The following is a 17,035-nucleotide window of genomic DNA, read 5'->3' on the forward strand; positions in this document are numbered from 1 at the left end:
TACTCCCATGAATCATAAGTTAAGCTATTTTACTTTTTCTTTTGTGTATTACAGTTTTATGTTTCTCTGTTCTGTATTTTTGGATAATTTCTTCGGACATCTTTTGTAGCTCATTAAGTCTCATAGCTTTTCTTAATCTGCTAATAAACTCATCCATTAAGTTTTTACTTTCAATTTTTGTATTTTTTCATTTTTAGTAGGTCTTTTTTGTTCATATCTTTTAATTTACTGTATAATTTTTTTATTCCTTGTAGATTTTTAAACTTATCTTTTATTTCTTTAAAATTATAAATGCATTTGACCCTTGAACTAATGGAGGTTAGGAGTGCTGATCCCCCCCCAACCACAGTTCAAAATCCATGTGTAACTTTATACTTAACCCTTTGTATTCACTGTTATAAACATCCATGGATTCAACCAACCATAGACTGTGTAGTGTAGTATTTATTGAAAAAGTTCTGTGTATAAGTGGACCCATGCATTTCAAACCGATGTTGTTCAAGGGCTACTATACAGTTGTATAGTAGTTTTATAATCCATTTGATGATTGTAATATTTGAAGTTTTGGGGGGTCTGGTATTTCTGCTGGTTCTTGCTCATTGTGCCTTGCTTGCTTAGATGCTTGGTTATTTTTGACTTGATAATGCTTATTGTCCTAGAAACATCATATGGGGATTATTTGAAGTGTAGCATGAAGGTGCCCTCCTCTAGGAGGGCTTGAATGTACTTATATTATGGGGGTGTTACCAGTTGAGGGTCACTGAGTTCTTGTATTGAGGTTCTCTGGACTACATAGGCAGCGTGAACCTCAGCAAATGTGTAGGCTTATGGCCAAACCTAATTAGCTGTTCCTCTCTTGTATCTGCTATTTGCTCTGCTTAATACCAAGGCAACCTTCTCTGCTGTCCCTGTGGGTGGTAATGGCAGCATGGGCACATGTTGACTTGGTTTAATTCTTTCCTTTGCAGGTATTACCTTTTTTGGGTTGGGGTAGTATTCTACATTAATGTCAGGAGGGTCTCTGATGTTCTTCCTTGACAGGACTCTGTCCTTCTTTTTCCATAAGATCACCAAAACTGAACTCTGGATTTGACAGGGTTGGCAGGTGCCTTCAGGGTGTAAGTGGATATAAAGTTCCATTTAGTTCTCTGGGTTCCTGAATTCCCTTAGATTTTGGCCCAAGTAATTTGTGGTGCTATTAAAAAAAATGCTGTGTGTATTTTATATATTTGTAAATAAGTAAGTAAATAAATAAATAAAATCACTTAAAGTTTTTTTGTTGGAGGGTCAGTGCAAATAACCTAGCTTGCCACTAATGGAAATGAAAGTAAAAATAAAATTTTAAAAATTGGGGAAATATTCAGTAAAATGATTTTCATTAATTAGATAAGTGAATTACTATAAATTAGGAAGTAGTTATAATTTTTTGTAGGGAGAGATTCCTTTTCATGTTTATTATGAATGTTGTTGATACTTATTTTTTGGTTTGCATCTAATAGTTTTCTCATTTTAGGGGTAAAGATATTTCCATCATGGCTCATTCAAAGACAAGGACCAATGATGGAAAAATTACCTATCCTCCTGGTGTCAAGGAAATCTCAGATAAAATATCTAAAGAGGAAATGGTGAGACGGTTAAAGGTGAGTAAAATTGGGTTATGTCCTTTGGACATCCGTTTAGGATAAGCAGAGCTGGGGGAGGACACCTGTGGAAATCACATAGGGCTGTATCTTGTTAGGGCAACTTCAAGCAAATCAAAGCAGAAAATGTCTCATGGCCAAAACTAATTAGCTGTAATTAGGAGTTAAGAGAGTGGAGTAGATAAAGAACTGTAGGGTTTCCTTAGCTATTGTTAACGGGAGTGCAATTAGAAAGGTGAAGCTTACATTTTCTAGGGCTGTTTATACTTGGGTATAAAGAACAAACCCACAATACACTTATACTCATTATTATCTTTAGAAAGTTGTCTCCTTCTCCTATATCTCATTTATCTTATAAAAGCAACCACTTTAATTTGAGAAAAGAGATTTTAATTCTACTGAATACTAAGGCTGTATTTTACTTTCTTGTATTTTGAAAGTAGGTTAAAGAGCTTTACTTTTAGCTCTCTGCTTCTGATGTACAGCAGTGAGTCAAGACTGATGGTGAACTTCCCATTCGTGAGGCAGTTACTGTATGGTTAGACTCTCTTCACATTTGTTTGAATAATATTTCATCTTTGTCTTCAAGGCAGTGATAGTCTCCGTGATTAAAATGGTTAAAAGAGCAGAGTGGCCAAGAAGATTGTTAAGCTGATTAGTTCAGATGGTCTTTATTTTTGAGCATTTTTTTCCGTTCAATGTTGTATCTACCTAGACATGTTGCTTGTTATATTATTATCAATATTTACCAGTATTTCAAGTGTAAAAGACTTACCTTAATTAATCATTGAAGGCCCAGGAGCCTTGAAGTACTACTTTATTGTTGCATGGTTTATTTATTAGAGGAAAAAGACCCTAATACTATTGTAAGTTTCACATAAAGTCTTAGTATTATATCCTGTGCATAAAGTATTAGAATGTCAGATATAAGGTGTTTGTTATTCAAAGCAAAAGACATCTTTGAGCAGATTAAATTTACCAATATGTGGATATTATATCTAGTTGGGAACTGTGTATATTTTATTAAAAATGGTTAAGCTACAGGGCTTCCCTGTTGGCGCAGTGGTTGAGAGTCCGCCTGCCGATGCGGGGGACACGGGTTCGTGCCCCGGTCCAGGAAGGTCCCACCTGCCGCAGAGCTGCTGGGCCCGTGAGCCGTGGCCGCTGAGCCTGCGCGTCCGGAGCCTGTGCTCTGCAATGGGAGAGGCCACAACAGTGAGAGGCCCGTATACTGCAAAAAAAAAAAAAAAAAAAAAAAAAATGGTTAAGCTACAAACTCTAGATATGAAATTTTTCATTTCTATGTATTTAGATTTTCTTGACCTATTAAGTTTTTAGAGAAAGAATACATTTATTTCCTCAGATTTGTTTATATTTCAGCAATGATATCATCCTTATTGTTTGCTAAGAAATGAACATTAAACACAGAGATATACTTACAAGCATTTAGCATTTAGTGTCTTTTATGGATGTTATTTTCTCAGACATCTTTTTTAATTTAGAGGACTCATATATGAGTTATTCGTGAGTTTTATAACACCATTTGAGTTGGTCACAGTATTGAGGAATTCCCATTATCTAGCCTTTGAATAAACTTTATTGATAGTTTTGGTGGAATGATTTCCACAGTGCTCACATTTAGTGCTTGTAGTAAGCTTTCATTATTTTGTAGACATTTCTGCTCGGCAATAATCTGGTTACTTTTCTTCTCTTTCTTTTTTCCTGATTTACACTGCCCACTGTTTATAGCAACCGTCTTGGAGAAATATAGGAAGGATTTAATGTGGGATGATGGTAATTTTTGATATGTACAAGTACAGGTATAAGTTTTATAAGTTATAAAAACTTGCTAATATGTAAAGTGTCATTGTTTATGTAATTTCTAGAATTTCTTATAACATTTTATTCAAAATATACTGAATCTCTCACTCTTGTGAAGCGATTCCAGGGAAAGAAAGAGTTCCTTGCATATAGCTTTTTTTTTTGTCTTTTTTCATAATACATCAAAGCCATCAAAGCATATATCTTAAAAGTAATAAAATCAAAAAGTTAGGAGAGTAGCCCTGGACATTGTACCCTTAAACTAATTGTAGTGTCAGACTGGAAAGATTAGTCTACTGATGGTTCTGGCCTCTGGTGTAGTAGAACTGAGGGTCTGTTCTGTGAGGAACACTGTTACCCACAGCTGCTCTGAGAATTCAGTAATACATTGGACAATTCATTACTCAGAAGTCTAACTCTACAGCAGAGTGGAAATCCATGCAGTTATGTCTCAAAGACCAAGTCCAGCCCTACTTGTTGATTAGTATTTGTAGCGCCACCTAGTGGATGCCAGGTTGTCACCTTTGCATTAGAGTTGTGTTTAAATGTCCCTGACGAGTTCAGCAATTTTGTCAAGTCTTATGTGAAGTAGGAATAGTACAGACTGAGCCTTCCTTGTGACTGCTGATACTAAAATTAGAGAAAGCTCTTCACAGAATTCAAACTATATGATTTTTCACCATTGTTGTTTCCATCCCACTTCTTTTATGTAAATGTTTGTTTTCTTCTGCTCACTCCATACATGCCATTGAGTCCTACTAATGAATTGTCCACCTCATATTGTCTTTAACTGTGGTACAAGAAATATTTAATTGGATGCTACAGTAGTTACTTCATGGTAGCTTTTTAATGTTTAGGGATTCATCTTTGTCATCCTTTCTTGAATCTGTTTATATATTCTTTTTTAGCTCAGTGTTGTAAAAGTGAGACTAGAAGTACTATGTTAAGCTACTTTTAAACTTTTAAAATCTGGTTAGCAGGTGTGATGGGTAAATGAAAAGTATTTTATTTAGTCTTTTAAAGAAAAGTTGTATTCGCCCTATAGTTCAGAAAGGTCTTGTTCTCTCAGATAGATACTTTTAGGGGAAACATGAAAGTGTATTTATTGGAAGTTAACCTTTGTAATTAATATGGCTTTTATTTCAAATGAATATATTTTTACATGGAGGATTTCATTATTTGATTATTTTGTTTTTATATAGATGGTTGTGAAAACTTTCATGGATATGGACCAGGACTCTGAAGAAGAAAAGGAGCTCTATTTAAACCTAGCTTTACATCTTGCTTCAGATTTTTTCCTCAAGCATCCTGATAAAGATGTTCGATTACTGGTAGCCTGCTGCCTTGCTGATATTTTTAGGATTTATGCTCCTGAAGCTCCTTACACATCCCCTGATAAATTAAAGGCAAGTACTGATTAAAAGAACTGCCAAGATTGACTGATACTTTATCTTTCTAAAATGGGAATTAAAGTATTTAGATTATTTCCTTAGATTCTTTGACATTAGCTGCAGCAGTCTTTTGTTAAACTATTGTACTTCTGTTTTCTGTAGAATTTCCTACCCCCCATTAGTATTTAATTTTGTAAAACAATTTCTGATATTCAAAATAAGAAGTTGATTAGTAAAGTGTTTTCTATACTTTTTTTTTTTTTTTTTGGCCATGCCACACAGCTTATGGCATCTGAATTCCCTGATCAGGGACTGAACCTGGGCCACAGTAGTGAAAGTGCCGAGTCTTAACCACTGGCCCGCTAGGGAATTCCCTATACTTTTTGTATTATGTCATCATTAGTGGTATTTCAGTATCAGTTGGGGACACTTGCTTTTCCTTTTTAAAAATTCATATTGAAGACCATGTTCATTATTTAAAACACAGTATCTAGTGTAAGTCTGAATTTATAATATATGAATCCTAATTCACTTAATGTAAGGTGTGATGTGAATTGTTTTGAAGAAAATACGATGAACAAAATTTTAATGAAAGGTAGAAAGCACACTTAGTACTTGGTTATGGTAGTTGTAAGTAAAGGCATGTGAATGAAATAATTTTTAAAAGATGAGAAAAGAAGGAGAATAGCATGATTAATCCAGTGGGTAGAAAGCATGAAAATAAGTAGAGCTGTGCAAAAATTTTTTGAATGAGGCAAGTTATAAGAAAATTAGAAAAGCCAACAATAATAAAAGATAATTGTGGAAACTGTTGGTTAGGAAATGAGTCCCTAGGAAGATTACCCAGTATGGAACAAAAAGACAATTTAGGTTTATTTCATTTAACAAATATTGATGTTAGTTATTATATGTCAGGAACTGGGTTTACCTTGGTGAAAAACAACCCAGACTCGGTTCTTGAACTCAGGGAGTTGCTTCTTAAAAACTGGAGCGAGGAACCTGCTCATTTGATTAAGTCAGCCAAGACTCCAGTAAGGAATGCCCAAACTGCTGTGGACATGCTTGTTTCATATATCTTAGGATGGGGGAGGTAGGGGACAATATTTGTCATCTAAAAGTAAAATTGAATTGTAAGATTTGAGAATGGTTAGAGACTTAAAGTAGATAATATGAGCTGGCCTGTGGAGTTGTGTACCCAGGTGTATATCCTGATTTCTAATTGTGAACCTTTAATTTGAGGTACTTAATTGGTTTAAGGAGTAATTGTATTTGGTTGACTGTGGGCTGTGGCTCTTCCTCACTAGATGTTTTGTTGGCATTCGCATGAAGAGGGAAGTCTAACTTAAGAGTGCTGCTACATGATTTCTTCTACTTCTCTTGTGGATTTCTCAGTTTGCGTTATCAGTGATCTGTCTCAAGCCTTTGGGGTAATGAAAGTCCTCCCAAAAGAATAGCTACAAATCTTTTCTATTAATAATAGGACAGTTTTTGAGAAGAATATTGAAGAGGTATGATTAAATTAGAGTTTTTAGAATCTAGTTAAAATTTTTAAGTATTTTATTTTTTCTGGTCAGTTTTTTTAAAAAATTAAATTAATTTATTTGTATACAGCAGATTCTCATTAGTTACCCATTTTATACATATCAGTGTATATATGTCAATCTCAATCTTCCAATTCATCCCACCACCCCTCCTCCCCCCACCCACTTTCCCCCTCTGGTCAGTTTTTTTGGTTCTTATTTTAAGTGCCACTTTTTTCTTTTATTGGGGTAGTATTAATTATTTGAGGGTGTTTCTGAATACTTATAGAATAGTTTTCACTCTGTTTTGGTTAGTATCAAGTTTGTATTTTTCTTTGTCTACAGTAGTAATAATAGAAAATTGTGACACTTTGATCCTTACCTTTCCACTGTCAGTTTGTTATTGTCATCAGAAAACTCTTTTTATATACCCAGCTTCATGTTTAGGTCAGTGCTTGTTAGAGAGATGATCAATGAATATTGTCTTTCCATCTCCAGGTGGATTCAGTACAGCAGTTGTTCTCTCTTAGTCGAACCAGAAAGGGTTCGTTCATGGAGGACATATTTTATACAGTACTACTAACAAAGTAACTGTACCTTTTTTTAAAGTAACCATTTTTGAAGGATGTACTTGTGATAGTATTTTTCTTGAAAAGCTACTCAGTAATCTGCATATTCTGTTTCTTCCCTTTTAAGAAACGCTTGTTTATCGTTTTACTTATGAGGGAAACATCTTTTTCTTTTTGATTGATTAGCATGCTTCCTTTGTAGAATTAGCTTTAATTTTAACCTTTTCCAAATTTTTCAAAAACGATCATCATAAAAATTTGACTCAAAGTGATATTGAACTTATCTTTACCCAGGTATAAAGGGGTGTGCAGTAAAACACCGAAAGCAAGAGATGGGGATAGATTGATAAATGGTAGGGAAGAGCAAGTAGTTATAATGCCAAGGTAGGAAGCTTGACGAGTTAACTTCTGTGGGTCTTTTTAAAATTTCTAAGCTTCTGCAATCTATTGTCTTCTCACTTGGTGATTTTATTTTGGAATTTCAAGTTTCCTAAACCATGTTCTTGCTATATAATTACCATATATAGTGCTATTCCAGCAAACCTGACCAGTTCAGCTCTCAGTCATTGCAACCTGTTTGTTTTAATGACAGCATAAATTTTAGTTTACTCCATTTTCAGGTCTTTTTTTTTTAACCTACAGTAAGGTGTTTTTCTTTCTCTACTTTAAGATCATAGTAAATGATTTACCGTTTTCCTTTAAAGGGCAGTAAGATATTTGGTGTTTTCATGATGATGCACATTTTAAAAATTCCAGCCAAGTAGAATTTTTTTAAACTGGTTCTTTACAATTTATCATGATAGATACACATGAGTGCTGAATTATCTTTAGGAATTTAGTGGATATTTTCATAATCTAAACAAAACTTTGTCTTTTTTTTTTAAAGGATATATTTATGTTTATAACAAGGCAGTTGAAGGGGCTAGAGGATACAAAGAGTCCACAATTCAATAGGTATTTTTATTTACTTGAGGTAAGCAATATATTCTATCTTGAGATGACATTTTAAACTGGGTTTTGTGCTTGTATATTTTTAGTAATTAAAATTTTACCCTTTTCCTTTTTTATATCTTATTTTTTAGAACATTGCTTGGGTCAAATCATATAACATATGCTTTGAGTTGGAAGACAGCAATGAAATTTTTACCCAATTATACAGAACATTATTTTCAGTTATAAAGTAAGTTTACTTTACAAAGAATATAATCTTTTTTTAAATGTAAAGAATTTTTAACTTACAGGTGAATCTGCATAAACTGTTAACTATGATGAATATTGGAAGGCTAAGAGTTATAACTTAAGAGCTCATTAACATAATTTTTATAGATGTTTGGACAGTGAATACAGCTTAATTCTGTACTGTAGAGAATAATATAAGAGTGGCATAAGGTGATCTATAGCCTCATATAATATATATTATATATATAAAATATTTAAAGCCTTATATAATATATAAACCTTATATAATATATAAGCCTTATAATATATAAGCCTTATATAATATATAAAATATTTTATATATAAAATATAAATAAATAATTATATATAAAATATTTTATTATAAATAAAATATTTATAAAATATATAAAATATTTTTTGGCTTATGTTATTTTCTTTTATTTAAATCACATATTACTGACTCCTTAATTCACGTGAATAGTTGAGTTCTTTGTGTATTCCTTAAATTTATCTACTAGAATTAACTTCCACAAAGTAGTTTGATTTTCTGAATTTAAGGCAAAACTAAAGTTGCATTTGATTTAATTACTTTTGATTGTGAGACTGGTAAAAATTAGGAAAAAGTAATCCTGGAAATGTAATTTAAAAAATATTTTGGATGCTATTGTAAGATTTGGAAGAGAGGGAAGCTTTAAATGAATATGTAGAATTTGATTTAATTAATACCTGAGTATCAGTTTGAAATAAAGTGTAGTGTTCTATGTTATGATTAAATCTTATAAATTTCAGATATACTTTAAATGAAATATCAATTTTGAATTTCAGCAATGGCCACAATCAGAAAGTTCATATGCATATGGTGGATCTCATGAGTTCTATTATTTGTGAAGGTGATACAGTATCTCAGGAGCTTTTGGATACCGTTTTGGTAAATCTGGTACCTGCGCATAAGGTAAGTAGCAATATATTTTGAAATGTATCGAAAGCTTGTTAATATTAGGGTCCAGAATTTGCTTACGTTTAAAATGCAATTTATCCTGCTTTATAGTTTTGGAGACTTTTGTTTTATCTTATTATTACTATGTTTTTTTCCGGTACGCAGGCCTCTCACTGTTGTGGCCTCTCCCGTTGCGGAGCACAGGCTCCGGATGTGCAAGCTCAGCGGCCACGGCTCACGGGCCCAGCCGCTCGGCGGCACGTGGGATCCTCCTGGACCGGAGCACGAACCCGTGTCCCCTGCATTGGCAGGCGGACTCTCAACCACTGCACCACCAGGGAAGCCCTGGAGACTTTTATTGATTAATATTAATGTACATCACTTGTGTTTAATAAAACATGATACACTTATTAGTCACTAAATGAAGAAATAACAGAGTTAGTACATGTGATAAAGTATCTGTAATAACTCAGTTTTGTATAGGATTATGTTTCAAGGAACACATTAATAGCTACTTTGATGCTGTTATATAACTTTATATGTTGGGAGATACACAACCAAATAAGGCCTTAGGTAAAAGACAGTGATAGTGTAGATGGCAGGGAGGGGTGAAATTAAAAGGGAAGTCTTGGGCTTCCCTGGTGACGCAGTGGTTGAGAGTCTGCCTGCTGATGCAGGGGACACGGGTTCGTGCCCCGGTCCGGGAAAATCCCACATGCCGCGGAGCGGCTAGGCCCGTGAGCCATGGCCGCTGAGCCTGCGTGTCTGGAGCCTGTGCTTCGCAACGGGAGAGGCCACAACAATGAGAGGCCTGCGTACTGCAAAAAAACACACAAAAAAAGGGGAAGTCTTTACTAACTTGGAGAAAAGGATATGTTGATGACACAAGTATTTTTTGCCTGGGTGATATTAATCAAGTTGTGTGTGTGTTGTGTGTGTTTTTGTATGTTTCGTTCTTCGAAAATGACTAACACTCGAGTAAGCAGTTGGAAATATGGTTCTGTGATTCACCAGTATAAAGGTCTCTGCAAAATTAAGACCTTTCTGGAAAGATATAACTTAAATTTATAGCTACACAGCATTCACAAATATAATGCTTCATTAAAAATGACCTCATAATCCAAAATTTCCAAACTTTTAAGAAGTCCGTCAATACTGAAAATCAGACACAAAGTAAAAATTCAGATAATATATTTATTGGATAAAAATATTAAATACCTTTAAAAGGATTAAAGATAACAATTTTATGTTTTAATCTCTAGAAGCATAAGAGTTAAAAAGTATGATAGGGCTTCCCTGGTGGTACAGTGGTTGGGAGTCCGCCTGCCAATGCAGGGGACACGGGTTCGTGCCCTGGTCCAGGAGGATCCCACGTGCCGCGGAGCGGCTGGGCCCGTGAGCCATGGCCACTGAGCCTGAGCGTCCGGAGCCTGTGCTCCGCAACGGGAGAGGCCACAACAGTGAGAGGCCCGCGTACCGCAAAAAAAAAAAAAAAAAAAAAAAGTATGATAGCTAGACATCTGAAAGGAGAAGAAGGTATGGTTAGGAAAAGTAGAAATGAAAAATGTTCATAGACATCAAAATATTTTTTGGATTATAAAAGATATTTAGAGAACTAGGAGATAGAGCTGAGGAAGTTGTACAGATACAGTGAGGTAAAGTTAAGGAAAACATAAACGATAGAATGAAAAGGTCCAGTATATTTAAAAGTGATGCAGAACCCTGAGTAAGAATGGAGAAGAGATGATATTCAAGTAGATATTTGCTTAAAATTTTCTAGAACTGACGAAAAGCGTAAATTTATGAGTTAGGTAACAAAAGTGTCATGAACAGAATAAATAAAAATAAATCCCAGTGTAGGCATATCCTGGAGAATTTGTAGAATGACAAAATAGAAATAATCTATAAAGCATCCAGAGGGAAAAGACATAGCCCTTAACAAGGAATAAACATTAAACTGATTGCTGACTTCTCAGTAGCAAGGATAGATGCCAGAACATAATGGACCTATATTTCCAAAGTACTGAGATAAAAACTGTATATGCTGGCACACAGTTGCTATCCAATATGAGTGAAATTAAGACATTAAATATACAACTTGTCAATAGATCCTCCCTGAAAGAACTACTGTTTGAGTACTTCAGAATAATGGAAATTGAACTTGAAAGAAGTGAAATGTAAGAAGTATTGGTGAACAATGAAATGCTCTAAATAAGAACTGATGTATAAAACAAGAACAGTAGCAATAATAATTATAATGATTAATTAAAGGGATTTTAACAAAATGGTCCTAAACCACTGGATAAAAATAACATGTAAGATTGAATGGCCTAATAGAGTCAAGGAGTGATATGATCTTGCTGATGATTAGGAGTATAGAGCTATTGATTTACTTTGAACTTTATTATTTTTTTTAACTTAATTTATTTTTGGCTGTGTTGGGTCTTCATTGCTGTGTGCGGCCTTTCTCTAGTTGAGGTGAGCGGGGGCTACTCTTCATTGCAGTGCGTGGGCTTCTCACTGTGGTGGCTTCTCGTTGTGGAGCACGGGCTCTAGGTGCGCGGTCTTCAGTAGTTGTGGCTCACGGGCTCTAGAGCGCAGGCTCAGTAGTTGTGGCACATGGGCTTAGTTGCTCCGCGGCATGTGGGATCTTCCCGGACCAGGGCTCGAACCCGTGTCCCCTGCATTGGCAGGTGGATTCTTAACCACTGTGCCACCAGGGAAGCCCTACTTTGAACTTTAAATGAAGTATTCATGTTAAAATTTTAAGGATTACAATGCAAGGAAGAATTACAATAAATGTAAATGGCACAAATTTACTACTTCAGGTTGTCAGATTAGATTAAAAATAATTCAACTGGTCATTGTTAATAAGAGATAACAAAAATACTGTCACAAAAAGGTTGTCACTAAAAAGATGGAGAAAAGATTTGCCATGCCAGGCACATAATAACTGAAGGAAAACTGAAATAACTTGTATTGATTTTAGATGTTATAGTCTTTACCAGGTAAAGAAGGGAGTTATACAATGATAAGTTTTAGTTCTCAGGAAGATGCCTAAACTTGTATTCACATAGGCTCAAAATATATAAAGCATACATTGGAAGAATTATAAGGAGAAACAAACTCACAATTTGGTGGCCATTTTAATACATTTCCAATTGATTATAAGTCAAATAGACCAACAGTTCTTGAGGATTTTAAAACAAAAAACTAACAAGCCTCTAGCGCACATAATTAATCTGTCAAAAGAGTAAATCATGATGGCTGTTATAAGAACTTTAGAAATAATAATTAAAATGATACATATTAAAACCTGTGGGATTCAACTTAAATGTTGTTTTAATCTAACTTTAGTTTTTTGTTGTTGTTTTTTTTTTTTTGTGGTGCGCGGGCCTCTCACTGTTGTGGCCTCTCCTGTTGTGGAGCACAGGCTCCGGATGCACAGGCTCAGCGGCCATGGCTCACGGGCCCAGCCGCTCCACGGCATGTGGGATCTTCCCGGACCGGGGCATGAACCCGCGTCCCCCGCATCGGCAGGTGGACTCTCAGCCACTGTGCCACCAGGGAAGCCCTAATCTAACTTTATAGTTAAAGTGTCCAGTTCAAGAAATTATAAAAGTATCGTTAGAATATACAGTCCGTACAAGAAAGTAAACCATGAAGAACAGAAATGAATGAAATAGAAAACATAGTGACATTTCAGAAAAACCTAAAGTTGGTAATTCAAAAAGTATATTAAATAGGCATACCCTTGGCAGTTTGAATCAGAAAAAGGGAGATGGTATTAATATACAGTTTTAGAATGAAATGAGGAACAGCACGCATTAAAAAGATCAAAAAACAATTCCATGAACAGTATTTTATGCTAACATATTTGGAGTTGGACAAAACAAATTTCTAGAAAATAAAACTTGCCAATTTTTCTCAAGAGAGAAAATCCTGAATAACCTTTAACCAATAAAAGAAATTTAATTGGTTTTAAAAACTATATCCATAAAACAAACAAAAATATTTTCTCCTAAACAACGATGACAGTAATAATAGCAACAGCAGCAGAACTCAAACCAACTATGAAGGAATTTAAACACATCACCAGGAGATTTCTATTAATCATTTAAGTGCCATATAATCCTGATATTCAGCAAACTTTTTCAGATTATAGAAGAGGAAGGCGTGCTCCACAATTCACATTATGAGCAGAATATAGTCTTCATAGGGAAAACTAGAGAAAACCAAGTTCAAGAAAGGAGGATAATAGGCTAATTTAATTTATAATACATTCATGTAAATCCAATATAAAATAATAGTGGACACTATCCAGAATGATATAAAGTAATATTGGTAATGAGCAAATTGGCTAAATTTTAGGAATTCAAAGATGGATTAACATTAAAAAATATTTGTGGAAATTAACAGAATAAAGAGAAAAAATAATCAGTAGATGTATAAGAAAACCATTTGATAAAATTCAGTATAACTTATGATAAAAAATATTATTAGCATATTTGAAATAGAAAGGAACTTCCTTAAATTGATAAGGTTATGTATGATAACTGCACTTAATGGTGAAATGCTGAAGGATTTTCTTTGAAGTTAGGAACTTTGTCAAGATGTCACTTCTACTCAGAAAAAAGTCAAGTATGCTATTTCGAATCGGCATTAAACTAGAAGCCTTAAGTTAGTGGAGTAAAACAAGAGAAAAGATAAAAGGATTAGAAAGAAGAGACAAAACTGAAATTATTTGCAGATGTTATGACTGCCTGTGCAGAAAACACAAAACAATGTACAGATTAGTTTCTGGACCAAATAAGAAAATTCTGCAAAGTTGCTAGATACAAGATCAATATATAAAAATCTGTTAGTATAATTTCAAAAAATTTTTATTTGTATCTTTAACAAAGACTTGAGCTACTTAGAAATTTATTAACAATGTGCATGACCTTAATGTTCAAAGTTATTACAGTTGTTGGAGAAGTGTAAGAGACGACTTAAATATGTTGCATGATTTGTTATAATTGTTTATGTGATGGGAAACTCAGTATCACAATAATTTCATTCCTCTACATACTAATAGATAACCTAATCAAAATAGAAATTGTGAATGTGTATTGCGTGTGTATATGTGCATGTGTGTGTAGTTTGACAAATTGGTTTTTGAAGAATAAGAAAGTGGGGACTTATCTTACCTGGTGTTAAGACATTATTTCCATATGTCTCTTTGACTGTAATCAGGCAGTAATAGACAAAGGGACATACGGAAGTAATGGAAAATTTACAAATGGTACATGGTTGTATAGAAACTTGAGAGTGTGAGTATTACAGGGAAGTCATTGGAGGGAATAATGGACTTGAATATCCATATGGAAAATAGTATAAGATTCTTATTTCACACCATGCATAAAAATAAATTACAGGCAGAATAAAGATCTAAATCTGAAAAGCAAATCTTTGAAATTTTATTTGAAAATATAAAACAACGAATTAACCTCAATATAGAAAAGAATTTAAAAAATATAGAGTGCACAAGCCAAATAGGAAAAGATTAATATATTTGGTTATATTAAAATGAAAACTTTTGTATGTCTTAGGATACCATAAGCATTGTAAAAACATAGGTATAGGCTCTAAGATATGTTGTGCATGTAATTGGCAAATGTTTAGTGTATAGAGAAACTCTACAAATAAGAACAAGACAAAACAGCTCATTTGAAAAATGGCAAAGGTAGTATTTATAGAAAATTATTTCTTATATGCACAAGGAGGCATGTATCAATACAAGACAGCTTAATGTCTATGAATAGGAGAATGAGTAAATAAGCTGTAGCATATTATATATGAAAATACTAAACAGCAGTTAGATATTAATGAAATGATACAATACAAAGCATCAATGCAGATAAATCTAAAAATACGCTGAATGTGAGTTTCAGGATATATACAATTTTCCTGCTGTCTGTAATATGTTTGAACTGGAATAGTGATTCCATTTCAGACCTTTGGTCATGATTCTTTCCATCATCAAAATCTCTTAGAAACATATATTCTTAAGATATTGTTTCTTGTACTTTTTTTCTTTTCATACTTGACTATGTTTCTTTGGGTTTTTTTTGGCAGTGCTGCATGGCTTGTGGTTTCTTAGTTCCTTGACCAGGGCTCAAACCCGGGGCCCCGGCAGTGAGAACGCTGAGTCCTAATCACTGGACGGCCAGGGGATTCCCTTGTTATGTTTCTTATATCCCTGGGCTTCCCTATGCTCTGAGATGTGCTTTGGGAAAATCTTCTTTCCCATAGCTGCCCCAAACTCTTGTCTTTCGCCACCTGAGGATTCCCCATTTCTGCCCGTACTAGGACCCATGATGTTTGGTTCTTTTGGTCTTGGAGTGAAATAGCCTGTATTTGTACTCAGCTGAACTGATTTGACTTTACAACTAGCTTTACAGTGACTCAGTATCTCCATTTCTGTCTAATAAACATTTGTTGACCTTTTCTATGTGGTTTACCTTATGCTGTGAATAAGATATGAAGAGAATATAATTATCCTTGCTTGGAAGGGATCTTAAGATCTACTAGACCAGTTAGTCTTAGGAGAAAAGTGGCTTTGCCGTCACCCTTTTATTCGAATTGAATCTTAAACAGTTTTCTCATTCATTGACTTAACAGTAGCTTTTTGAATACAGGTAATATTTCCTTTTTCATATTTAGTGGTGTATAATATAGATACTATTTTTTTTTCTTCAGAATTTAAACAAGCAAGCATATGATTTGGCAAAGGCTTTACTGAAGAGGACAGCTCAAGCTATTGAACCATATATTACCAATGTAAGTATTACTTGTCCAATTGGTTGTCAGAAAGATTAGCCAAAATTTTAAACACTGCTAGAAGCAGAATTTCGGCAAGTGATTCATACTTTAACATTTCGTATTGTTTTAATAATTAAGTGTATTTTCTTTCTCCTTATTTAAAATTATTATTGGTTAATACTTTCTAGAAAATTAGCTCTCATATTTGTTCATTCATTTCTCTCTTTCAAATTGCCTAGGAACTAAAACAGTTTTTATTTTGGTTAGCAAGATATACTGTTTCTATTCTTGGAAATGGAGTTAAATGTAATTAGATAAATCTTATGGAACTTATCATTATTCAGAGAAGTTGCTTACAGCTTTTTGGAAATTAAATTGATTTGTATAAGAAGATATGAACTAATATCAAGACATAAAAGTTAAAGGCAAGTATGAATAACAGCGGTGTGGTGAAAGTTGCCTATCTTGCTCTCCCTGGGGTAGATTCCATATAAATCTACCTTTTCTGAGAAGGGGGAAGAATTGCAATGAAATGAGCCCTTTCATTATCATCTCAAATCTACTTATTTATGGTTAACGATCTTCTATTTATTTTCAGAAGAAATGTATTTTATCTGATAGATTCACTGATAGAAGCTTATTATAAGTTTTAATTTTTCCCCCATAGTTCTGTTGAGTTGCACAACTCTAGGTGGCACCATTCACATTGTTTTCCATGTGAATGATACCTACTGGAACAAATCTAGAATGCAGTCTTGATGTTGGCCTCTGGAATTGTGTAGCTGGTCTGTCTCTCCACCTGCTTTCCAGTTTTACCCACATCTAAACATGTAAATCTGTCTTCTTGAAAAAAGTGAGAAAGAAAGCCTTTTATAATTACTTATGTACTTAATTTTCCTGAAGTTTATTGGAGAATTTTTCTTGAAGAAATACAAAATTTAATTTAGTATATAAAAATACATCATGAAAAGATGTACTTTGAAAATTAACATACTTTATGGAACAGTACTATGGTAAATTCCAGTTTTTGTTACTGGCTTATGACCTTAAATAGTTGTGAGCACATGATAATTTGGAAAAACGTATTTAATTTGTAAAGAAATTGTTTTGGAGGGTGGACTTTCAGAATCTGGAGAATTAAATTGTGTAACCTGTCTTAATAGCTCCAGTCAGA

The 17,035-nt window shown here is 34.0% G+C and overlaps 1 protein-coding gene across 2 annotated transcripts in view; it reads left to right on the plus strand.

Moving 5' to 3' along the window:
* The first annotated feature begins 1,532 nt into the window (after window positions 1-1,532).
* The window catches only part of PDS5B (PDS5 cohesin associated factor B), a 119,638-nt gene continuing 104,135 nt past the window's right edge, over window positions 1,533-17,035 (plus strand). For both annotated transcript variants that reach the window (XM_065895882.1, XM_065895883.1), the window contains exons 1-6: window positions 1,533-1,640; window positions 4,664-4,867; window positions 7,828-7,914; window positions 8,024-8,121; window positions 8,946-9,072; window positions 15,799-15,879. In XM_065895882.1, coding sequence (XP_065751954.1) covers window positions 1,533-1,640; window positions 4,664-4,867; window positions 7,828-7,914; window positions 8,024-8,121; window positions 8,946-9,072; window positions 15,799-15,879 — 705 coding nt within the window. The remainder of the gene's footprint in view (window positions 1,641-4,663; window positions 4,868-7,827; window positions 7,915-8,023; window positions 8,122-8,945; window positions 9,073-15,798; window positions 15,880-17,035) is intronic.

The sequence above is a fragment of the Phocoena phocoena genome, chromosome 18 (genome assembly GCF_963924675.1).
Source record: "Phocoena phocoena chromosome 18, mPhoPho1.1, whole genome shotgun sequence".
NCBI lineage: Eukaryota > Metazoa > Chordata > Mammalia > Artiodactyla > Phocoenidae > Phocoena > Phocoena phocoena.